Source organism: Aotus nancymaae, unplaced genomic scaffold (genome assembly GCF_030222135.1).
Source record: "Aotus nancymaae isolate 86718 unplaced genomic scaffold, 86718_ANA_hifiasm-v0.15.2.pri h1tg000041l, whole genome shotgun sequence".
NCBI lineage: Eukaryota > Metazoa > Chordata > Mammalia > Primates > Aotidae > Aotus > Aotus nancymaae.
The window spans coordinates 42,752,849-42,769,976 of record NW_026988455.1 but is presented as its reverse complement, the minus strand read 5'-3'; the positions used below and the strand labels follow the sequence as shown (position 1 = coordinate 42,769,976).

Below are 17,128 nucleotides of genomic sequence, written 5' to 3'. Positions count from 1 at the left end.
CAGGAAGCAGAGGTTGCAGTGAGCTGAGATCATACCACTGCACTCCAGCCTGAGAGCAAGACTCTGTCTCAAAACAAAACAAAACAATTCAGGTCTCCAAATTTTCTTGTTGATGATGTCCATCGTAATTTTTTCCTGGTGCCCCAAGACCAAAAGAAATATCGAACGGTTTCATATATTATGTATTTGAATTCAAACAACTTAAGTATTTACGTTCTAACAACTAGAACTTTTTCAAGTAGCTACTTTTTCAAGTAGCCATTTGAAAAAATACTTAAAAGAAAAAATAATTTCTCTAATTCTTAACCAAAATTATGTACTAATAGAATATGTATACCTGTTGGACACAAACTTCCCAAATCTTGGAATCAGATTGGATACACTCTCCTTATTTTATATTCTGCACTGATTTCTATACAATACTTGCTTTTAATTGCAGCAGCTACCAAAACCTCAGCTCTATGAAGATATGTTATCAAAAGGAATGTAGGTCAATCCAGTGTTAAAATTTTGCATGACCTCGAGCTAGCAGTTCACATGGTATCTGCTATATATTGAATATTGCTATATTTATCTTACAATTCCAAACTATCCACAGCACCCTGTGAATGTACTTGGACACCCTGGAGCACCTCAGCACAAACTTTGGGAATCAAAGATATATATCATCTTATTTAATCCTATACTTGTTATGTTTATTATCTAAATAAGCAAGTATTTGTTCAGTAGCTAGTAGATTTGGATAGATTTGGTTAATCTTAAAGTGCAAAGATAAGTCGGCTTAATCCTATTGTCAATGTAGAAAAAGAAGAGATACTACTGTATATTTATAATATAAGTGGAAAATCATAGTGCTATAAAAGGGTCATAGTTGCAGTGAACCGAGATCGCGCCACTGCACTCCAGCCTGGGTGACAGAGCAAGACTCCATCTCAAAAAAAAAAAAAAGAAAAGAAAATTCAGAGGAGAAAATTGTATGAAATCAAGTGTTTGGCCAAATCATAGACTATTCAGAATATAATTCCTTCAGGTAATTTATTACTCTTTTCATTGCAGACTTGAAGGCCAAAAAAACAGATTTTATTGTTGTTCAGAGAACCAAAATCCTTATTATCTGCACTCAGGTGTCCTCCTGTCTAGATGTGTTAGGACATTCTTTCCCTCTTCTTGCCATTTATTTGAACTCTTATTTAGGGTTGTGTATTAATCAGGGTTCTCCAGAGAAACAGAACCAATAGAGGAGAGAGAGACAGAAAGACAGAAGGTGAGAGAGAGATGTGAAAGGGGATGTATTATGGAAATTGGCTCATATTATTATAAGGCTAAGATGTCCTATGATATGCCATACATAAGCTGGAGAATAGGAGAGCTGGTACCATAGCTCAGTCCAAATCCCAAGGCCTGAGAGCTAGAGGAGCTGATGGTATAACTATTAGTCTGCAGCCAAAGAACTGAGAACCTAGGGTGCCAATGGTACAATTCCAGAAGTCCGAAGACTGAAGAACCTGGAGTTCTGATGTCCAAGGACAGAAGAAGATGGGTGTCCTAGTTCCAGAAGGGAGAGCAAACTTGCTTCTCCTCTGCCTTTTTGTTCTGTGTCCTCAACCAATTTGATGGTGCCCACCCACATTGGGTGAGGGCAGATCTTCCTTCCTTAGTCCACCAATTCAAACGCCAATCTCTTTCAGAAACACCCTCCCATACATACCAAGAATAATGCTTTATCAGCAATGTGGGTATCCCTTAACCCAGTCAAGTTGACACCTAAAATCCACCATCACAAGTTGGATCCTTAGAATTTTTATTAACAGCATTTTGCCACCAGTCTGTCATTAAAGTTTCTTTGAAACATTAATTTCAAGATAACTTTATGAACTTTTAATTATTTAATTTATGTTCTTTGATTTAATTTTAGGGAGGGCTTAAATAAAATTTGTTTAAGGGCTTTCTTTATTTAATTTAAATTATAAACTAGTCCAATGAAGCCTCGTTCGCTTATAAAATGAATAGAGCAAATGTGTCTTCTGAACAACTTTCATGACCCATGGGTCTCGCTGGACTATTCAGTAATTTATTAACCATTGTTGGGACAGCCTTAGAGCTGGTTAAGTAATCTATTTTTCCTACAACCACAATATCTGATGAGTTATTTTCTTCTCAGAATCTAAAGTTATAAAACTCATTCTTTCTTCTGCCTGAACTGTGTCTTTGGTGTTATGGTATTTAACATAAGTGAACCATTACCTTTGTAAACTTCATTATTATGCTTTTCTGTTCATACATGGGTATCATCAGTCATATTAAATTTTTCCACCTAGTAGCAGTATCCAAGGTAGATCTGTGGAGTGCTAAAGGAAATTTAAGTTTCTGATCCCCTCACTTTCATAGAACCTGTGAGTGCTGGGGGATGCTGGGAGCACAGTGTTCCAGTTGGGGAGAGGAAACCAGGTTACTACCAGGAAGCATTTCTAGACAAGCATTTCTTGGAAATTACCTAAAGAGACCTCAGAAGACAAGGGCCTGAATCTTCAAAGCTTCAGTAATTTATTGTGTTTCTTTAAATTCCAAATATATATTCTCTTTGATACCTAGATTTGAATTTGTAAGTTGGTATTCTTTTCTTTAAAGGGATCCTCAAGAACAATCTGAGTTTTTGTACCCACAAAGCCTGGATCTGCCCTGACTGGCACTGTATTATTAGGATGATTATATTTCTAAATGCAAACACCATTATTCTTTCAGATAATTTTTGAAGCCATTCGAGGAGTCTCGATAAGAAGTGATATTGCCATTGATGATGTTAAATTTCAGGCAGGACGCTGTGGAGGTAATATTTTTTCCCAATTATATGATCTTGACTGAAAATGCAATACTGTCTCAAACTACAAGAATACAAATTAAATATTTTTCTATAATAAAAATACTGTTATTGTATATTTGTATTTCCTGACAGAAATGGAAGATATAACTCAACAATCATCAGGATATTCTGAGGATTTAAATGAAATTGAGTATTAAGAAATGATCTGAATTGGATTAACTAGATGAAAATCATACCTCTCTTCAATCAAAATGAAAACAAAGCAAATGAATACTGGATAGTCTTAACCATCTTATAAGTTATGAAATGACTTTAGAGCACCCTCCTTCATTACTTTTGCAAAAAAAAAAAATACTGACTCAGGGCTTTTTTTTTCTTTTTGCATATGACAACTGTTACTAGAAATACAGGCTACTGGTTTTGCATAGATCATTCATCGTAATTTTGGTACCAGTTAAAAACACAAATGTACTATATTGTAGTCATTTTAAAGTAAACAGAGGGCACAATCAAAATGAGATGTGCTCATTTAAATCTGCATTCAGTGAATGTATTTGGAGAAGAATAGGTCTTGCAGGTTTTCTTTTGAGTTTTAAGTGTCATAAATATTTTTAAAGAAAACATGGGCTGTCAGTAATATCTGCAGAATGAATGCAGTCTTTCATGCTAATGAGTTAGTCTGGAAAAAATAAAGTCTTATTTTCTATGTTTTATTCATAGAAATGGAGTATTTTTAATATTTACACCATATGTGATAAAGGATCTTTCATGACTGTCCCAGGGAAAGTCAGTATTAATTAATGCTGTATTATAAGGCAATGCTACCTTCTTTATTTCCCCTTTGAACTACCTTTGAAGTCACTATGAGCACATGGGTAGAAATTGAGCTCTTTTTTGTACAGCAAGCTTAAAATGTTTATGTACCATACCCAGCAATTTTTATAACTATGTTAAACAATTTTACTGATTTTTATGATAAATGTTTTAGTAAGATTTTGAATAATATGAATTCAGGCAGATATACTAAACTGCTTTTTATTTACTTGTTTAGAAAATTGTATATGTGTGTGTAACCTAACAGCTGTTATGAAATTATAAAATTACCTAATAAAAATAATTTGAAAATCTTTTCATTAGCAATTAACTCATTTCTACATTACTTGTCTTATATCAAAATATCTCCACTACATAACTGCAGATTCTAACTGGAATCTCTACTCTGCCACAACAAAATGCTTAAGCCTTATTAGTGACATAACATGCTATACATCAATACAATAATTATTACTTTTTCTTTTTTCTCTTAATTTTCTCTTACCTCTTTCTTCCCCACTGATACAATAATTTTTATAGCATGCTTTATTTCACATAGACAATCTCAATTTTTTACCTCATTAGAATGTAAACTCTTTATCCTAACATAGAGCACAAGATTCCTTGCTGTTTAGTTTACTTTTGTATTCTCAGTACTCAGAAAATGTCTGGTATAGTAAGTGCTCAACAAAAAAATAATTGGAATGAATGAATGCCTTTCCAACTTTTGTGAGATGGAAATATTTTAGCTCTTTCAAGGATAAGGAGACAGAGTCTCAAAAGAGTGAAGAAATTACTCAAGATTCTATATCTGTTAAATGGGGGAATTTAAAACTCTGGTCTCTCTGACCCAAAGGGTCAACTACATTGTATAGCCAAAAGTCCATTGTTTTCTTGAAGTTGGGATGGTTTCCCACTTAAGAGCGTCCAAACTCATAAATTAATCTGTTAAGAGCATTGTTTTCTGAATGCAAAGAAAACAAATTCTCAACTACACAAACATCCCAAGGTTTATGGAGAAAAGAAAAGAAAATTTTATAATAAAACAAAATTTTGCAAATCAAATTATTTCCATTTATGATTAATTGCCTATAGTGGAGAAAATTCCTAAACTGGGAATTTCTCCACTGGGAAAGGAAGATTTCAAGATGTTGACCTATTCAGCCATGTACTAGGTTAAGCTTCATAATTCCTCCAAAGCATCATTCCTGTCTGGAGCTACAGTTATATTTGCTGAATTAAGGAGTGTAGATTGTATCTTCAAGACTTAACAAAGTATCTGGTACCTAGTAAGAAGGTTATAATATGTGGTGAGTGAATAAAGTCATTCACCAGCCTCCCTGCTGGTGACATAAATCCATAGTAATCACAGCTATCATTTGTTGAATACTATTTTCAGATATTGTTCAGAGTTTTACATGAGTTGACTTATTTAATCTGACAACAGCCCCCATGAGGTATATCCTAGTAATATTTTCATTTTATAAATAGAGAAACTAAATCTGTCGACAGTCAGAAGTAGTGTAGAGCCTGGGTTTGAACCTGAGTCTGTTTCGCTGACACGTTTTTTTTTTTGTTTTAAGTTCTAGGGTCCATTTGCAGATTGCGCAGGTTTGTTGCATAGGTATACACGTGCCATGGTGGTTTGCTGCATCCATCCCCCCATCATCTACATTAGGTATTTCTCCTAATGCTATCCCTCCCCAATCCCCCGACCCCCTGCTATCCCTCCCCTAGCTCCCCACCCCGCTGACAGACCCTGGTGTATGATGTTCCCCTCCCTGTGTCCATGTGTTCTCATTGTTCAACACTCATTTATGAGTGAGAACATGAAGTGTTTGGTTTTCTGTTGTGTCAGTTTGCTGAGAATGATGGTTTCGAGCTTCATCCATGTCCCTGCAAAGGACACGAACTCATCCTTTCATATGGCTGCATAGTATTCCATGGTGTATATGTGCCACATTTTATTTATCCTGTCTATCATTGATGGCCATTTGATCGCCATTTGGGTTGATTCTAAGTCTTTGCTATTGTAAACAGTGCCACAATAAATATATGTGTACATGTGTCTTTATAATAGAATGATTTATAATCCTTTGGATATATACCCAGTAATGGGATAACTAGGTCAAATTTCTATTTCTAGATCCTTGAGGAATCACCACACTGTCTTCCACAATGGTTGAACTAATTTACACTCCCACCAACAGTGTAAAAGTGTTCCTATTTCTCCACATCCTCTCTAGCATCTGTTGTCTCCTGATTTTTTTAATGATCACCATTCTAACTGTCATGAGATGGTATGTCAATGTGGTTTTGATTTGCATTTCTCTAATGACCAGTGATGATCAGCATTTTTCATACGTTTGTTGGCTCCATAAATGTCTTCTTTTGAAAAGTGTCTGTTCATATCTTTTGCTCACTTTTTGATGGGTTGTTTTTTTCTTGTAAATGTGTTTTAGCTCTTTGTATATTCTGGTTATTAGCCCTTTGTCAGATGGGTAGATTGCAAAAAATTTTTTCCCATTCTGTTGGTTGCCGGTTTACTCTAATGATTGTTTCTTTTGCTGTGCAGAAGCTCTTAGGTTTAATTAGATCCTATTTGTCTATTTTGGCTTTTATTGCCATTGCTTTTGGTGTTTTAGTCATGAAATTCTTGCCTATGCCTATGTCCTGAATGGTATTGCCTAGGTTTTCTTCTAGGGTTTTCATGGTGTTAGGTCTTATGTTTAAATCTTTAATCCATCTGGAGTTCATTTTTGTATAAGGTGTAAGGAAGGGATCAAGTTTCAGCTTTCTGCATATGACTAGCCAGTTTTCCTAACACCATTTATTAAACAGGGGATCCTTTCCCTATTGCTTGTTTTTGTCAGGTTTGTCAAAGATCAGATGGTTGTAGATGTGTGGCATTACTTCTAAGGCCTCTGTTCTGTTCAACTGGTCTATATCTCTGTTTTGGTACCAGTACCGTGCTGTTTGGATTACTATAGGCTTGTAGCATAGTTTGAAGTCAGGTAGCATGATGCCTCCAGCTTTGTTTTTTTTGTTGTTGTTTGTTTGTTTTTTTAGTTAGGATTGTCTTGGCTATGTGGGCTCTTTTTTGGTCCCATATGAAGTTTAAGATGTTTTTTTCCAGTTTTATGAAGAAAGTCAATGGTAGCTTGATGGAGATAGCACTGAATGTATAAATTACTTTCATAAGGTCACCTCCTGAATGTGCCAGCTCTCCTACCAGCTCCATCCTCAGTGTCAATTTACACTCTAGGCAAAGGTTCCAAGTTTCCCTCTTTCAAGAGGATTTATTAGCTACCAAAATTGCCTCTAAGGTTGCTAAACCAGGAATCCTACTAAGGATGCCATCTTTGAAAATTGGGGGAATAGAGGTGGCGGATGGGGTACTGGATATTGACTTAGTGCAGAAAAGGAGGTAATTATTACCAATTATTGCTAAGAAACAACCTGAAGTTAAGAGAAAAAAGGAGATGGAAAGTGAGCTGCTTAACTCACCTTCCCTCATTTATAATCCTTTGACAAAATTTAATTGATTGATGCTTCTTTTCACTTTCCAGGTTGCCCTTGGCATTCATTTCAACTATATTTCACCTGGATGAATACATGGAAGGATGGTAAGCACATTATAGGTTTCTCAGGTTTAGAAATGCCCAGGGGGAAGAGATACTAGCTGATAGATACGCTTAACAATTTAAGTCCAGTGTTTGCTTTTATTCCAATTCTCAACAGCACCTAAACACACAAGTGCTTCAGATGAAATTGCTTTCTCACACAGATTGCCTTCTGTCCTATAATTTCCTGTCTAGGATAGAGATTATTTGTGTATAGAAGGGAGTGAAGGACAGAATACTGAGAAATACTGCTTGTGATTCAGGGTCTGTTTTAATATGGAGGAAGAAAAGGTTCAACAAAGATTTCTTGAGAAATCTATGCTCCAAGCATTGTACTGAGCATGGAGGTTACAGAAATGCTCACAGATTATTGAGGAAGAGAGATATATAAACCAGTCAACACAGTTTGGAGTGCTAAGTACAAAATGGCCATATACCCAGGGTGCCATGGGAGGGCCTCCAGGGGATGTCTGAACTGGCAGGCCAGAGGCAGCCTCCTGGCTGCAGTCTGGAGCGAGCAGTGGAAACCAACAGGGCCCACTTGCACAGTATCCCTGATGCCTTCATGTCTTCTTGCACTCTCTGAGGGCTAAGACCTGGACTGTATGACTTCTTGGTCTCATGCCAGGGACATGTTTCCTTGTATGATTTAACCAGAACTGGAAATTTAAAAAAATCCTGAATTTTTGTAGCTGATAATTCTAAAGACACTGCATTTTCAACATATGGATTACTATAAAGAGATAAAACAGCACAGTGATTAAGGACACTGTTTCTGGATTTACACTGTCTCAGTTTAAATCTCGGGTCTGCCACTTAGAAGCTATGTGACTGAAGGCAAGTCACTTACACACTCTCTGACTCCTTTACCTAGTCTGCAAAATAGGGCAAATATTTATTCCTACTTCTTAGAGTTGCTGCAAATATTAAATGAGAATAATATGAACACCTATAACAGTCTCAAACACACAAAAGCCATTCTAGTTCATAAGGTTTCTGTGAAATTTCAGATAAATCATGGTTATTTTTATGTATTCCTTTTCTATGGAGGAATTGTGAGTTTATAGTGCCATCTTAAGGATAAAGTAGCCATATAATTTTGTCATTTTATCATCTTTTTCTTTATGATTCACAGTACAACTCATTTTGACCAGTAGCTGGGTAATGCTTTCCCGTGTTCTTCGCACTCCACTTGCCCCTCGCAAAATCCCACTTGCCCCTAGCAAAATGTATAATTGCTAAACCAAACTTCTTGTTTATCTCCTCAAGAATGCTTACTTAGTTTTGTACCTCTACTGCCTAGAATACTCAACAAAGATTTCTGGATTAAATAAACAAATGTTTAGTAAAAGCATTTCATTTAATAGAAACATGCATGTGGGTTTCAAAAATCACAAGGAACATAATGGCGGTCTTTGATCCATCACAATTTCATTGGTCATTTTAATATATTTGTCTGGACATTACTCTCCCCAGATAATCCCAGCCTCTAACATTTCATAAACCCACCAGGCTGCACCATGAATACTTGCATATTTTAAAATATGCAGTGAATTCAAACCCAAATTAAAAACCCCATTGACTATAAAAAAAATGGCAAGAAAGGGTGGGGCAGGGGAGGAAATGGAAAACAGATAGGTAAAGGCAGATGAGTGAAACATCACAATGCATACCTATTGATATCTTATAAGCACATTGCTTATTCAAAAAGTTAAATTAACAAACATGGCCAGATATATATGCTTGAGAACATGAAGGTATTCTTTGTGGCAGAATGAATTATCTAAACGCTGCCCTGTTCCCCCATACACATGTGTATACATACACAAGACAAAACATTTAAAAATTCCTAGTGAAATTTGGTGAGCTTTATTGTAAATGAATATCTGAGCTGGTAAGAAACTAAGGAAATGGCTGGATGTTGTGGCTCACGCCTGTAATCCCAGCACTTCGGGAGGCCAAGGCGGGCGGATCATGAGGTCAAGAGAACGAGACCATCCTGGCCAACATGATGAACCTCTACTAAAATACAAAAATTAGCTGGGCATGGTGGGGTGTGCCTGTCGTCCCAGCTATTTGGGAGGCTGAGGCAGGAGAATTGCTTGAATCCGGGAGGCAGAGGTGGCAGCGAGCCGAGATCACGCCACTGCACTCCAGCCTGGTACCTGGCAACAGAGCTAGACTCTTTCTCAAAAGAAAGAAAAGAAAGGGAAATGTCCAGCCACCTTCTGCAACCCTTCCTCTCCTTTGAAAAAGAGAACTGAAAAACAGAGATATAACTACATAAGCTGATGCTATAGCTACCTGGAGGGAGGCTGTCAGTCTTGGTAACCTGGGGGCTTAGGCTCTTAAACCCATAAAGGGATCAGAAAAGAGCCTGCCAAGGGTGGGGAGGATAGAACAGAGAATTCCAAATAAGCTCAAGAGCTACATTTTCACTAAAAGGGTAAATCAGGAAAAGAAAATAAAAATAAAAATCTTCCTTCAGCACAGGGAGATCGTCAGGATGCCAACCCTTCTCCATCTAGACTGTGGGATGAGGATAAGAGTTCTTCCTTGAGAATTCCTAATTATATTACACAAATTTAGAGTGCAAAATTACCCTGCCTACACGATCTGGGAATCCACAAGCTCAAAGTTTAATGTGAGAATATGTCCCTAGCTAGGCACCTGGTTGAAATTAATATAAAAATTATTTAGGGGACCATGCACTCAACTTAGCCTGTGGACAGTTCACACATATAAAACTGCACTAAAGAAAGACTCACAATCCAAAACTACTGACCATTTAGTGAAAAACCCTCTAAGAGCAAAAATCAGCTGTCAACAGATAGCAGTGTTTTTTAAATGATTAGAGAAAAAGATATAATAAAGTCAATACTCCATGAAAACGCAGATAGTTTTTGTTTTTGTTTTGTGATGAGTCTTAGTTTGTTACCCAGACTGGAGTACAGTGGCTCTCCACAGGCACGATCACGGTGCACTATAGCCTGAAACTCTGGGCTTAAGTGATCCTCCTGCCTCAGCCTTTCAAGTAGCTGGAACTAAAGGGGTAAGCCACTGTACCCAGCAAAAAGCAGGTAAATTAAAAAAAAAAAAAAAAAAAGAATAGAACTTCTGCATATAAAAAATAAAGTTTGAAAAATTCAGTGGGAAAGGCAAACAAGCTATTAGGTATATTTAATAGCGAAAGTATGAACTGGAATACAAGATAGTAAAGCAGAGTGCAGCACAGAGAGAGAAAGAAATGGAAACTATGAAGAAGAACAGGAATGAGAGTCAACATACTGAAACCAGAGTTACAGAAAAAGAGAAAGGGGCAGAGGTAATGCACAAGGGGAGGATATTTGAGACTTTCAGAATTGGTTATCGATAAAAATGTTCAAAATCATGAAGTTCAGTAAATTTTGGACAATATAAATAAATCCATACCTAAACACATTATTACGCAATTATGAAATACCAAAATAAAAGAGAAAAAATGCAACCAAAATAAAAAGACAGAGGAAGTACAAATCCATGAAAATTAAACAAAATCTAACTCATCAATAATGAAGCAAGTGAGAAGACAGTGAAATAAAAACTTTAACATGTTGAGAGGAAATAGCGTCATTTTCAGATAAGAAATCATGTATTTTATACATGTGTGTCAATGTATGACAATATGTGTATATATACATATATGATAGTGAAAGTACATATCAAAATTTGTGGGATGTAGCTAAATACATAGAGAATTTTATTACCTTAAAAAATGAACTTTAAACAGAAAAAAGAATGTTATTCAGACAAGCATCCAACTCAAAACATTAGAAAAAGAACATAAAGGTTAAAGAAAGTAAAAAGGAAGGAAAATATAAAGAACATGAATTAATGAAATAAAAAACCAAACATCTAATAGGAAAGAATAATTTGCGCAAGCATCTCAGGCATTAGATAGTATGCAAAGGGGACCTCTACCGTAAGAGCCTGTGGGACTTCAGACATTCCATGAGAATGCTCAGTTTCTCATGTGAGTTGAGAATACCAGGCTATTCTCACGTCTTGTTCTTTATTTGCATTTTATGTGGCAATTAGAAGGTAGGCCTGAAGAGTCAAGGGAGCTATTACCAAGCTCAGCAAGAGTTGTAGCCATGAAAAAGTGTTGTGTAAAGGGGACTGTGGCCATAGGAGGTGGAACTCAGCCACTACCAAAAGGCAGTCACCCTCCAGGTTCCTGCTAGAGCCTTTCACCAGCCAATCAGAGTCAGAGGGGCAAGCAAGCCTAGATGTCACTGGCCAGAGAAATCAGGCTCCCAGGGCATAGAGCAGGTTGAGGGACAAACAAGGGACATATAGGTGTGAGCAGAGAAAAACCAGCACAGAATCTTTAAATCTCTTAATGATTTTTTGCATCTTAGAGCATTATCTAGGATTTGCAGTAGTGGGGATTATGACATCTTTCTTTTGATTTTAGAATGAATGCAAAGTATCTTCATTAATTACAATGTGTGCTCTAAGTTTTTGACATATAAGCACTTATCAAGTTAAGAAACTTCAGTCTCATTCCTAGTTTTCTAAGCATTTATTACAAATAGACATTGAATTTTATCAGATGCTTATTTACATATATTGAGATAACTCACTTTAATCCATTAATCCGGTAAATTATATAGATATATTAAAGATTTTCTCTTTTTTTCTCATTGAAAATGTTTTAACTTTTTATGTGAAACTGTAAAAATGTGTAGATAAAATGTATGTATATTTTAAGGAATAGTAATCAAATGAGCACTCATGTAACATTGATACAGCATGAAAAACAGAATATTACCAACAGCTTGGAAGCTGTGTACTACTCCAAATCACATATCCTTTCCACTGCCAGAGAGGCAAGTACATTCTTAAAATTCATGTTAATCTTTTTTTCTTTTTTAGTTTTTCTTATGTAGTCCTAACTCTTATATATGTACCCTAACAATACATTGTTTAGTTTTGCTGGTTTTTTAAAAATGTTCAGATAAAATCGTTGTATATATATTCATCTATAACTCATCCTTTTTGCTCGAGATTATGTTTTTGAGATTCAGTAATGTTGATTTCCAGATGTAGTTAATTTTCACTATGTTATGGTATTTTATCAAATGATTATACTGCAATTTGTGAATCCATTCTACTGTTGACGAATATTTAAGTTGTTTCTAGTTTTTTACTACTGTGAATCATGGTGCTAAAATATTCTTTCACAGATACCCAGGTACCCATGTGAAATATTTCTTTAGGTTCTATGTCTAGTATATACATTGCTGGTTTGTAAGATATGTGCACTTTACCAAATGATAAAAAACCGTTTCCCAGTGGCTGCACTCATCTATGCTACCCTTACCAATATACTTAAGTGCCAAAACTTGCTAGTGTTTAACTTGTTGATTTTTGCCTACATGATCATTGTAAAAATGTATTTCATGGAGATTTTAATTTGCATGTTTTTCATTAATACATAGATTTTAATTTATTTATGTATTAATGAAATTGAGCATCTTTTCATATATTCCATGACCATTCACATTTCACCTTGGGCAAAAATGCCTATTTTATCTATTTCTCTACTGAGTTATTTCTTTCTTTCTTTTCTTTTTTTTTTTTTTTTTCAGATTTATAGGAATCATCTAATATTCCATATACTATGCTTCTGTTTGTTTTAAATGTTGCAGATTAATCTGAAAATTCATAAGTTTAGAGGATTAGAATGTGGACAACTTTGAGGGAAGCATTATTCTGCTTACCATAATTTTCTTTTGCTATTAGGACAGACTTCTTAGCAAGACAAGTTTTGGGTTTTCCTTTCTCTTTTTTCTTTCTTTTTTTTTTTTTTTTGAGTTGGAGTCTCACTTGATCACACAGGCTGGAGTGCAGTGGTGCTATCTCGGCTCACTGCAACCTTTGCCTCCCTAGTTCAAGCAATTCTCCTGCCTAAGCCTCCCAAGTAGCTGGGATTACAGGTGTGTGCCACTGCACCCGGCTAATTTTTGTATTTTTAGTAGAGATGGGGTATTTTAATTTAAGTCTGGAAATGTGGCTAAAAGTGGTCTTTTTATTTTCTGAGACAGGGTCTTTCCTCACCCAGGCTGTAGTGCAGTGGCCCTTTGAGGCTCACCACAGCCTCAAACTCCTAGGTTCAAATGATCCTTGGCCTCCCAGTGGATCTTTGTAGACAGTCTGATATGGAGTCTCAAGAAGATTAAAAAATGTCTCCAATTTCAATAAATGGCTGCAATCCAAAAAAAAAAAAAAAGGTGCATACATATGTACAAGTATACAAGAAAAAGAGATGCCAAAACATACACAAAATTTTAACAACGATTAGTCTGGGTAGAGGAATTATGAGTAAGTTTTTCCTTTGCATGTGTTTGTTTTTCTGTGTGTTTTCCCAAATTTTCTGCATTTAACATGTGTTGCTTTGGTAATTAGAACTAAAACCAATAACATTTCCTTTTTCTTTTTTTTTTTTTGTTTCAATTATCAAATCAGTGGTATTGCAAGCATTTCCTTTTTAAAAGGATTGTGTTACAGCGTGACTGACTAGCTTTTTAGAACTTGTAGTGTGTCTGCATGTATGGAGTCATCACAAGTTCAGTGACTCATTCTCAACTTTCAAGTTTAGAAACACAATTTAATTAGTTCACTAAAGACTGATCACATAGAAGGAATATGTTCTAATGTTTTATAGCACAGTAGAGTGACTATAGTTAACAGTTATCTATTGTATTTTTCAAAATAGCTAGAAGAAATAGATCCTTTTCTTGGACCCATCACATAGACGTTATAAATACCCTAACTTAATCATTACATATCCTATGCATGAAACAAAATTTCACATGTATGCCATTAATATATACAAACATATTCAAAAAATAATGATTTTTAAAAAGCTGAGAGAGGAAGAACAAATTTTAAAAAGCTGTGGGGAAAGAACAAATTAAACTTTAACAGAAAGTTAATTACAAAGGTAAGTAGAAATTATGAGATCAAAAGCCAACAATAGCAAAAATCAACAAGTTGTTTCTTTAAAAAGATTAATAAAACATACATAACCCCTACTAGAGTAATAAAGATATGAGATGAAGAAATGAACAACTTACCAGGACCAGGTGTGAAAGAGGAAGCATCACTACAGATGCTGCAGACATTAATGGATATTAACACATAACTTCAAGCAATAAATTTGATAACTTAGATGAAATGGACAAATTACTTGAAAAGCAGAACCTATTAAAACTGACTCAAGAAGACATAGAAAATCTGAAATTATTTAACCATGCTCTTCACACAGCTACTTCTCCCTACAGCTATAGACTTCATGCAATTTCTCCAGAGGCTGCAAGTCTTAAAATGTGGGGTTCCTTGGCTCTTTCCCCATCTCCTGGGGGATCTAGGAAGTAAATGTTGCTATTGATTGCCAAGAAAAGAGAGGGAAGAAAAAAGGGCTGATTATGGTACAAAAATGATGACTAGCTCCCTGCCCTCAATTCCCATTACTAATGTCTGCACTTATTTGTTCATCAGGGTAGATTCCCCTAAATGTAATTACTTCATCAAACAATCTGACTTTTCTAAAGCTTTTGAAGCAGAGCCTTCACTTTTCAAAAAATTCATGCTAGCAATGCAGAGGACAGTATTATCCTGAGCACTGAATTTTTTCATTATTGCCCACCATTCGAACAGCTGAAAAAATTCTTCTTTATTTTTGTTGCAATCTCACCAATGCACCTTAATATAGCAGTTTCTCCTTGTCTGAACTAGTACCCCAGTTTCTTTGTCTTTACATTCAAGAAAATTAAGGACACAAAGGTGGGGTTGGAGCAAAAGTTTAATAAGTGAAAAAGAAAAAAGCTCTCCGCAGTGGAGAGGCGAGTCGGAGTGGACTGCCAAGTTGTAGTAAAAACATCAGGGTTTTTATAAATTAGTGAGGAGTGGGTGTCTTACCTTCCTAGGGCCTGAAGATTTAGTTTTTAGGACCAGGTGTGCTATCGGCATAGAGCAGAGTTTATATCAGCTGTTACCCAATTCCTTGATCACGTAATCGGACTTTTAGTTTGTGTTGCTCTGTGCTGCTTTGTGTCGCTTAAGTTTCTGTGTCTGTTTCCAGACATTTTCTTGCAGCTGCAGGGATCCTCTAACCTCCCTGCATACTCTAGCTTCCCTATCTTAGTGTGCCTAAAAAGAAAGGAATGTACTTATTAAGGCCCACTGTTTTTACTGGGTCTCATTGTATGAGTGTGAAGTCTCCGGGGTGATTGTCCCAGAGACTCCCCCACTCCTCTGTACTTATTTATCTGTGCTTAAAGCTGTCCGTTTATCTGCCCAGGTGCAGTCTGAGGTTTTCCCGAGGTCGTTTTATTTTTTTGCCTGTTGCTGTGACTTTTCAGGCAGGCTACTTCTGCAGTCTGAATCTTTCCACTGATTTTTCCTTTCCTTCTCCCTCATTTTCATTTGCATTTAAGAAAATTTCAGTAACTATAATAAAGTTCACGTGCTTTTTACTTACTCTATTTTCTCTGGTTATAACTTTTAGAAAGCCATTTTCTCTGGTTATAACTTTTAGAAAGAGCAGAGTTCTTGTGTGAGAAGAAGCAGGGACCTGGGAAAGGAGCTTTGGTTGAGGAGTCAGGAATCAGGGTTCTACTGTAATAGCTTTCTAAGTGGCCTTCCACTTCCACTTCCACATTTGATCCCTTCCTAACCATTTTCCACATAGCAACCAGAATGATTTTTTTTTTTTTTTTTTGAGACAGAGTTTCGCTCTCGTTACCCAGGCTGGAGTGCAATGGCGCGATCTCAGCTCACCGCAACCTCTGCCTCCTGGGTTCAGGCAATTCTCCTGCCTCAGCCTCCTGAGTAGCTGGGATTACAGGCACGCACCACCATGCCCAGCTAATTTTTCGTATTTTTAGTAGAGATGGGGTTTCACCATGTTGACCAGGATGGTCTCGATCTCTTGACCTCGTGATCCATCCGCCTCAGCCTCCCAAAGTGCTGGGATTACAGGCTTGAGCCACTGCGCCCGGCCCCAGAATGAATTTTTTAAAAAACTTTAAGGGCAGGCATGGTGGCTCATGCCTGTAATCCCAGCACTTTGTGAGGCCGAGGTGGGCAGATCAGCTGAGGTCAGGAGTTCCAGATCAGCCTGGCCAAAATGGTGAAACACTGTCCCCACTTAAATACAACAATTAGCTGGGCATGGTGGTGAGTGCCTGTAATCCCGGCTACTCGGGAGGCTGAGGCAGGAGAATCGCTTGAACTGGGGAGGCGGAGGTTGCAGTGAGCCGAGATGGCACCACTGCACTCCAGCCTGGGCAACTGAGGGAGACTCTGTCTCAAAAGATTAAAATAATTAAAAAAATATAAAAGCTTTAATCAGATCATGGCCCCCTACTTCTTAAAACTATGCAATGACTTCCCATTGCTTTAAAAATAAAATTCAGACTTTTTCACGATGGACAAGGTTCTGCCATGCAACGTTCGTTCACTGCTATGCAGTCACATTGAGCTTCCCACCTCAGAGCTTTTGTCCTCACTGGAATATTCCAGCAAAATTCTTTTGCCTAGGATGCTCTTTTCTCAGATCTCACACAGTTTCTTCTTGTCCTTCAAGCAGAAACATCAGCACCTCTGACAGGCCTTCCGTGCCTCCCACCCATCAGGTTCATTTTGTTTTCTTCCTAACACCTATCATAGTCTTAAATTATTCTGATCATTTCTTGTGTCGACCTTAAATAGTGGAATTCAGAACGTCATTAAGTGTAGCATTTATTCTAATGAAAAGCTTGAGGACAGCCACCTGGAGACACTGCTGCCAAACTAATAGGGTCAATGTTCCAAGGTGAAGTTA

At 36.7% G+C, this 17,128-nt stretch overlaps 1 protein-coding gene across 2 annotated transcripts in view; it reads left to right on the top strand.

The window, feature by feature from the left end:
* Positions 1-3,965, top strand: part of MAMDC2 (MAM domain containing 2) — a 163,604-nt gene extending 159,639 nt beyond the window's left edge. For both annotated transcript variants that reach the window (XR_002478284.2, XM_012453854.2), the window contains exons 13-14: positions 2,743-2,827; positions 2,954-3,965. Coding sequence is in view for 1 of the 2 variants with exons in the window: in XM_012453854.2 (XP_012309277.2) it covers positions 2,743-2,827; positions 2,954-3,018 (150 nt within the window). In the remaining variant the exon portion in view is untranslated. The remainder of the gene's footprint in view (positions 1-2,742; positions 2,828-2,953) is intronic.
* Positions 3,966-17,128: the final 13,163 nt, after the last annotated feature.